Source organism: Pteropus vampyrus, unplaced genomic scaffold (assembly GCF_000151845.1).
Source record: "Pteropus vampyrus isolate Shadow unplaced genomic scaffold, Pvam_2.0 Scaffold464, whole genome shotgun sequence".
In the NCBI taxonomy this organism is placed as follows: Eukaryota; Metazoa; Chordata; class Mammalia; order Chiroptera; family Pteropodidae; genus Pteropus; species Pteropus vampyrus.
In genome coordinates this window covers 99,409-108,098 of record NW_011889245.1, presented here as the reverse complement: position 1 = coordinate 108,098, position 8,690 = coordinate 99,409, and the positions used below count along the sequence as shown (strand labels likewise).

The 8,690-nt window shown below is 48.6% G+C and overlaps 1 protein-coding gene and 2 pseudogenes across 1 annotated transcript in view; 2 read left to right on the top strand and 1 right to left on the bottom strand.

Moving 5' to 3' along the window:
• The window catches only part of LOC105306913 (CUB and sushi domain-containing protein 1-like), a 185,200-nt gene that overhangs the window by 98,547 nt on the left and 77,963 nt on the right, over positions 1-8,690 (bottom strand). Inside the window, exons 18-19 of the mRNA XM_023524454.1 lie at positions 8,199-8,408; positions 1,838-2,026 (exon numbers count right to left, since the gene is read on the bottom strand). Coding sequence (XP_023380222.1) covers positions 1,838-2,026; positions 8,199-8,408 — 399 coding nt within the window. The remainder of the gene's footprint in view (positions 1-1,837; positions 2,027-8,198; positions 8,409-8,690) is intronic.
• On the top strand, positions 508-625 carry LOC111732520 (annotated as a pseudogene).
• On the top strand, positions 7,494-7,612 carry LOC111732518 (annotated as a pseudogene).

Below are 8,690 nucleotides of genomic sequence, written 5' to 3'. Positions count from 1 at the left end.
CAATTTAAAAATATTTATGAATACAGGCTTAAAAAGGCGAGAGTTGCATTCTCCAGTGCCATTTTTATTCTGAACTCTTGGGAAAGATTATTCTCCGCATTTATCAATCAATTCGGTCAACTTTCATTTTAAAAATATCTTCATAACGACAAATGTTTGCTGGTTGGAATTCTCACGTCAGTTATGCAGTCAAGGTGTTTTTTTGCTTACAGATCTCACGCGGGCACTGCACAGGGCAGGTGTCCCCGGAAACACCTCCGTCCCACAGCCCTCCCCCGCCTTTGTACTCGAAAAGCAATGAAATCTAATTAAATACTTAACTCTATTTTGCATATGAAGCCAAGAAGTCTGCCATTTATATATGAATACAATGTATTCAGGCAAAAAATGGAAATAAAAAAAGGTTTTAATTCTGACAAGTCGAAGTAATTTATATGTAGAAATATCTGAATGTTTTAACAGAAAGTAGTATGAAAGGTTTTTTAAGTGTTCTAATAAAAACGCCACGTCTATGGCCACGCCACCCTGAAGGAGCCCGATCCTGTCTGATCTGGAAGCTAAGCAGGGTCGGGCCTGGTTAGCACTTGGATGGGAGACCACCTAGGAAGACCAGGTGCTGTAGGTGTAAAGAAATTAAAAAATAAGGGATTGTAAGCTGACAAGGTCTTTGCAATCTGTGAGGTCAACCAAGGGTTGCCTCACCTAAAAAAAAGAAAAGAAAAAAAAATAAAAACACCAGATGTGAAACCGCTATTCTTAGTTTTACAGAATTTTAAAATGCTGCTTTTATATTTGTATGACACTATTATTAATTTTAAATTATCGAATTTATATGAGATTATGATACTTTTTAAAATAGATAATGGTTTTTATAGTTGTTTTAATAGTGACTGGAATGGGGAACGCACGTGAAAAATGTGATTCGTGAAGTCCATTGGTGCGTGTGTGTTTTGCTTCTTCGGTGGAAAGTCAAACACAGCTAGACACAGTCCCCCTTCTCGCCCTGGGACAGTCAGTGTTTAACACGTTAAAGGTCCACAGAGATGGTGGTTTCATTATTTTTGTCATTTGAAGCTGCTGTCTTTATAATGTTAGAATATTAGGTTCCGAGTAACTTTCCATTTCATGCGCAACCTTCGTAAACAGAGCACTTGCTCTGTTTATTTTAAACTGAGGTTGCAGAAACTTTAAAGGCATCCGAAAATCAGGCAGACAAACAGAAGCGTCAAAGAAAGGTTCCGGCTCAGGAAAGGGGGAATGTCCTGAGCCCAGACCTTCCTGGCAGCACCGCCCATGGGCCCGACTCGACGTCTCCCCGGAGACTCTATCGCCACTTCTCCTGGGAGGACCCCTCGCTGGGCCCCACTTGTGCTCTGTCTCCTATCTGGGACGGTCTCTACCTCTGGTGGCAAAACGGAGCGCACGTGTCGAGGCCCTGCCACAAAAACGAAATCGGTTTTCTGGAATACAAGAGCAGTACGCGGCCGTAAAGCCAAGGACTGTTCCCTTCATCAAGGCTCCCGGTCACCTCCCAAGCAAATGCCTCCTTTGTACCTGCCATTCATCAAAAACAGTCGCTTGCATCTGGTTTTGCATAGTGAGTGTTTGTCTTTGTTATTTTGTCCTCGTAATTTCTTGGAGGGCAGGGCTATTTATTCATCTTGTTTTAAATGTACTGGCCCATGATAGTTTCCTGAATACTAAGTAGAGGGAGTTTCGCCTAATAGATTCCCCATAAATATCTGCTGAACACATTAATGGATGCTTGCGTGTGTTCGTTTAATGGCTGATGCACCGTTACCTACACGAGAAATCGCCAGAAGCACGAGGAACCTACCGTCGCATCTTGGGAAAGGGTAGTTCCAGTTTCTGTTGATCCCATGCTGACAGGTGAGGACCGGGTGGCCGATCAGAACGTACCCAGGATAGCACTCGAAGGAAACCGACTGTCCCACACTGTAATCTGAGTTGATCATGTAGCCGTTCTGGAAAGGGGGAGGGTCCGGGCAGTTCTGCAGTTCATAGGCTGAAACAGACAGACAGAGACCAGCTCACAGCCAAGTTCGGTCAGTCCAGAATGCAGAGGAGGAACGTGGCTGCTTACAGCTCGTGAAGATGAACCGTCTGGACGTGAGCGTGGATGGAAGAGGGTGCTGTCATACATCCTAAGTTCCTAACGGGGCAGGGCACGCTGGCTCGCCACGCCCCAGGCCTGTCCCTTTAAGAAAACTATCGAAGGTGTCTGTGGGAGGAGGATATACTCAAATCGCTCCTTCACGGTTTAGCAGAGCCTCTGGGTGTCAGCCTCGTATCCACTGTCACGACGCGTTACATACGAGGTTGTGGGTAGCAGAGATTTCTGAGGAGCCGTCACATGGGAGAGCATCCGGCAGACAGACACGCACACACTCACACTCACACGTGTCACTCACTCACTGCCTTGCTTGGGAGAAGAGGCCGCAGTGGGCACCACCGTCGGCACCGAACACAACTGTGAAGCCCCCCCAGGTGCTTGGCTCCCCCCACTGAAAACTAAATCCGGTCCGGGTGGGGTCTGAGCAGAATGGCCGTCGTCAGGACCTCTGCAACAGACACCGCGTGAGCTCGCCCGCACCCCAGACCGGCCGTTCCATCGTGAACACTGGGACGGCCACCACCCTCCTTTGTGACAAGAGCAGGAACCTGGTCCTCACTTTTAAGATGGATCATCTGCCTGGATGGTTTCGTGGGCCGTGCTAACTCCTGACCCCGCTACCTACTGGTGAAGTTAGCCGAAGTCACTGCTGTTTGCAGCCAATCCCACACACTCTGGGCTCCCCGGAGGCTCTGCTAGGGGACGGTCACCCCAACTGCTTGCTCGTAATTGCAAGTACAAGTGTCTGCGTTCCAGCCACTGAGGACTAAGTGCCCGGTCGTCCTTTTGCAGAAGCGTCTTTGCGTTGTGGAGAAAGCTTTACTGTCACCCCAAAGACGGCTGGCTCACTGAGACCTCAGGCTCCTGCGTCCCACCGAACCTGCTTCCTTCCTGCCGCCAGAAGCTTGAGGGGACTGGTCAGAAGCCGGCCGCACCTGCCACCCGGGAGTGGCCGCCTAGAGACGCCATTGCCCGGGGGACGTGTGTGCCGACCTGCTCTGGCCGCGCAGCCTTTCCCATCACGGGGTCGGTCTCGTAAGGGAGAGATGTTTGAGGTCGCTGCTTAACTTCCAGCGACCCCGGGACAGGAAGGGCAAGGCCAGCTTACCTGCGGGGAGGGGGAGGGACGGGCCCATTTGTAAGATCTGGACCCTAGTCTCAAGAGTCTGGACCACGGATACCATGACGGGCACTTTCTCCACCTTGAGAAAGGTACGTAAATGAGACAGGCATCAACACAACTATTTGCAGTCCGCTGCTTTAAGCAGTTTTAAGTGCCACAGGCTTCTTTGTACGGAGCCTCATGGGGCGAGCTCGGCTCCCACACAAGGACCGCTGGGGACGGACGGAGTGGCCCCCAGCCCAGTCCTCTAGTTAACGGGGTGGGCTCGGGAGAGCGGCTGAAAGGCAACGGAGTGACGGCTTCGGAAGCCCATCGGCCCGGTGCACAGTGTGGCCGCGGCCTGAGGAGGAGCAGGTGAGCCTGCAGGGCCGGGGGCGGCGGGGGACTCTGCAGTGACCCGCTGCACACGCAGGCAGGCCGGCTGCTGCTCCTCCGTCTGAAGGGGAGGGGGCACTGAGTCTATACGCCAGAGCTGTTTGTGCAGTGACTCGACTCACTGGAAAGTCAACAGTTTTCTGACTGCACGAATGAATATGCAGATTTTACAGATCGTATTCTGTGTTCTGGTTTCCTGTCTCTTTTGTTCGTTTTTTTTAAAGGTAGCTCATCCATTCAGCAGAAGGAAAGCAAAAAAGGGTAAACCTTTAAAAGAAAAAGAACGCATTTTTACTTCCTGTGGCTGAAGCACTTCGAATTATCTTTCAATTTTTCAGCGTCGAACGATTATGCTTCGTGATGTAAGAAAGAGAGAGTGAGGAGCAGGGAAAAAGGGAGATAAATATTCAGTTTCTCCAAACGCCAAATCACAAAAACCACGGAAAAAGGAAGTCGCTAAAATTCTTACGCCAAATTTCACGAATGTTATGAAAAATCTAAGTGTCCGTCAGATCAGATCGATACCACGAGAGTGAGATAACACGCAGGATTTTATCCCTCGCGGGGCGATCCTCTCTTTGTCTCTGGGAAAATATCTAATATTCTCATCTATCCATCTCAAGAGAGATTTGCATCAAGGGCTTGAATGACAGGTGCTGGATGCGGCAGCCAGTGGAGTCTCAGAGTCATCCTTCTAATAACCATCCCATTTTCTGACTGATATCTAATTAGTTGATAAATATCTTCATACCTGCATCCATTTTCCGGATCTTGACTTAGAAATAAGGTACATGAAATCGATTTTATCCAACACAGTTTGTCATCTTCCATTTCTCAAGTTCTGTACGAGTCATTTAACTTCAAGACAGCTACATCTGCTGATAACGTTCTTGACCTTCATGCGGCCATAAATAAATGATAAGGTTTAAGAAAAAGAGGCCTGGCAGAAGCATCATTGAGAATGACAAGGATTTTCTGCATGATTTATGCATCCTCCTATGAGTTATTAATTATAAGCTCAACTTATAAATCTCCAGAGGCACCTAGGAATTTTGACATGACACAAATCAGAGTTGTGCCATTTTGCCGGTTTTTAAATTTTGTGAAGTGACAAACATTAATAAACTATCTAATTCAGCATCATCCTTGTCAGAAGTCATACCCTTCCATAAAGGAGAGCACCTCAAATTCAGGTTATCATTCTTTTTAATTTATGTTATATCTCTCAATTGTAATAATAATAAAAATGTTTCGGAATTTTTTTTAATGCAGATACTTAAATCGAGTCAGGGGTCAAGTGGATAAAACATTCACTCAACCATCCAGGTGTCTGGCCTTCGTGAGGAAGGCTGCGTCCGAAGGTCCCAGGCTGGCGAGCACACCCATGACCCAAGCCAGCGGGGGGCCAGCGGGAACTTCTGCAGTTAATGCCTTCCGGCTCTGCAAGGGGCCAGCACTCAGCACTCCGACACTTCAGGGGACTGGCCCCGAGGAGACTGTGGGCCAAACGTTTCCAGATTGTGACACAGAGTGGAAAAAAAAGCGAATCTATGAGTATTTCACAAATTATGTGAGATCTAATTAGAAATATTGAATTTTAAAAATATTATTATTTTGCTGGTCGGTCACAGTAACTTCACGGCCTCTGGTCTGAATGACTGCTACGTAGACTTTTTGTGGGTTTTTATACATTTTCGTTTTCGTTTTTGGATTGAACTAATTTGTAGCTTTTGGAACTGTGCAGACACGGGCATAACAACCCTATCTGAAAATCAGAAGAGAAGTAAAACAAAAAATACTTTTTCAACTACGGAGCTTAGAAGTTCTGTGAGATAAACTGCCGTTTCGAAACTACGTGGCAAATACTAGCGCGGGAACTTTTTCAATCTCACATTTTTATTAAGATGTGAGTATCATATTCTTAAAAATTTTAAATTCTTTTTAAAAATAATTTATATTCCACTTATAGTTGACATACAATAGTATATTAGTTTCAGGTATACAACATAGTGAGTAGACATTTATATACCTTATAAAGTAGTCACTCGATAGGAATTTTTATACTTACTGACTTCTGCAAAGTCAATAAAAAAAACTTCAAGTACAGTATTAAGGTATTCAAAATAGGGGAGACTTTTCCAACTTCTCAAGGTCGACCGAGATAGACGGCTTACTTAGCAGCTGATGGTTTGCGACATGTCATTATGTATATTTTTTATTGACTCGGCTGTTAAGCTTATGCCTATTAAACCTTGGAAAGTACCACAGATAAACTAAGTTTAAGATTATGATCGTGAGTAAAATGTTCACACTTTAACAGAACCTACTTCAGTAGGAATAGAAAAGGAGTGAGAACCAGGTGACGGAAACGTGGAGAGAGAAGCATGGAATTCAGAATAAACAGCATTCCCATTTTAAGTTGAGCGCACAGCCAGACTGCGGCAAAATAAAAGGAAGCTGTGTCAGAATGGCTCCCCCCCGAGCTGGTTTGAGCTAACATGTCGCTTTTGTTTGTTTGTCTGAACTGATCAGATCTAGGCAATTCCTTCAGAGAGAGATGTAACGTTTTCGCAGATCGTGAAAGACACGTCCTGTGTACACACGTCACACATACACCCAAACAAGCACAGGGATGACCGAGACTCCGCAGCAGAGCAGAGAGAAAGCAGACAAGAATATGGAGAATTTCGTGTGGAGACGAAGTTCATGTCAGAACTCGAGGGATGGTGAGCTTGTTTTTCCACAGGGAAAGCTCTCTGGTTACACGCATGAACCTGGAGGGGTTCAGCACGAGCCTCCCCTTCAGCATGTGGACCGTGTTCAGTGAAAGGCAACGAGGAAGCAGCCGATTTAAGACAAACTTTTCTGTCGTCCTTAACCACCTAAACGAATTTAGACGGGGCGCCTCGCCCGGAAGATACCTTTCCATCTACACGACCTGCGTGTGTGGCAGGAAGGACCTGTCATCGCCGACCCCCTCTGCTTCTTGTCACCCGTGAACTGTGCCTCTCCTTACTCAGGATGCCGTATCTGCCTCGACCACATGCCCACGGGGCCCCAGACACACGGAACAGAATTCATTTTCCTCCTGTCAATCTGCCTCACGTCAGTTCATTAACAGGCCAGCCAAAGGAACCAATAAGGGTGGAGTAAAACATTTTCCCCCCTGCACGTCTTGTAAATAAACTGGGCATCTCTCCCTTGGAAATTGTCTAAATATCTGGAATAGACATTCCACGGAATCCCGAAGTCCACAGCGGCACCGAGTTCTTCGTCTGATCAGCTGATGATGTCTGAGAGCGAGAGAACTCGATGTGAAACTAGCCTTGGAGGGATAGAAAAATGTCACGGTGCGGTGACGGCGTGACCGCTGTCAGCGTCACGGCAGGCTGCCCACTCACGCCACCGCTCCCTTCGTCTCTCAGAACACAGCCTCATTTTCTTTTGGGCAAAAAGTGTCCCCTGATTGAGGGGCGGACTCTTCAGTGCAAAAGGGGAAGAGGCCGGAAGGCCCAGAGACCGCGCGCGGGTGTGCGGTGTGAGCGTGAGCGTGCGCCCTGCAGGCAGAGGGGACCTGTGCGCTGCGCGTGACGGGCACCGGTGTGGGGACACGGAAGACCGCATGTGCCACATCTCCCGCCGCCGCCCCCGCTGGCCTGGCCCCCAATTCCGCCTTTTCCCGCCCCCCTGGATTCCGGTTTTAAGAGAACCAAACTCTGAAATCTAAATTTATAATTAATAGTAACAATTTAGGTAATAACTTCTAAAAACTGAGCACAAAATACTATCTTCTTCCAGTAATTAAATATTGAAGCTCTATTTTCGAGGGCTGTCTGAGCCATGTTAAAAAATAAGACCTTAGTCTGCGGCCACGCCACCCTGAACACGCCTGATCGCGTCTGATCTCGGAAGCTCAGCAGGGCCGGGCCTGGTGAGTACTTGGATGGGAGACCACCTAGGAAGACCAGGTGCTGTAGGCGTAAAAAAAATAACAATATTCAAGAAAAGGCCAGCTAAATTACTTTTCATGAACATGAAAATTTTGAACTTTTTGCGTGTCAAAAATGCTAGGATAATGGTCGGTTCCCACTTTTCTTGGGGATCTCATGTTTTGATGGCGTAAAGCAGGATAAAGTTCATTCACTGATTTTTTTCCTGGCCTAATCTGAGCACGTCCAGCCGTCACTTCAGGCTGAGATGCGGCGTAAGCCCATGAGAGACACCGCCGGGCCCGCTTCTGTTACGAGCCGGCTCCCTAGTCACATCCCTGAAGGCACAAAGTCCCGCGGGAGGCTACGAGGACACACGGCAGCGGAGGGGCCTCTGTGAGGAGGAAGCTACGAGGCTCGGAAGGTCTGTGACGACGGCCACAGGCCTGAGGGCGCACGGCCGACGTGGCCTTTGCGTCCCCCCATGTGGCAGGGAGGTGACGGCCCCGATGACCGGCAGGCGAGTCTCACCGAGCGTCACGCCCGCCGTGCATGTCTGCACCTGTTAGGGAGGTTCACGCTCCAACGCAACTTACACGCGTGAGGCGCGGCTCATTTCCAAGCGCCCGGCCCGTACCTTGGTACGTGAGCTTGAACCCCGGCCGGTTCTCCGAGTGGTCGCTGTAGAAGTGGACGAGCGTCTCGTGCGTGGTGCTGAGCAGCGCCGAGGGCAGGTCCGAGCCGCTGAACTGCCCAATCAGGGGGCTGCCGGCCGAGGGGCCATTCTGAATCTCCAGGTAGTCGTGGTTCGCTTCCGTGGAAAAGTTCAGAAACTGAATGTGCACGCCTACGAGAACACACGCAGGATGGCAGTTAAAGGCCAGTGTGCAAAATCGGCGCTTTGCAAAAGTGGATCAAACCGTATTAGTCTCCCCAGATAATCTCTCTCTCTAGACGGCAGAACATGGCAGTGGAGAATGCACCCCGGGTGACAAGGGACTCTGGGTCATCCTCGCCTCTGCCACCCACAAGCTGCGTGGCCGTCCCCTACGGGATTAAAGTCCCTCGGTTAACATGTCTGTGAACCCTGAGCTCTGCCGGCTTCGCACTAGGGACAGGAGCAGGGGTC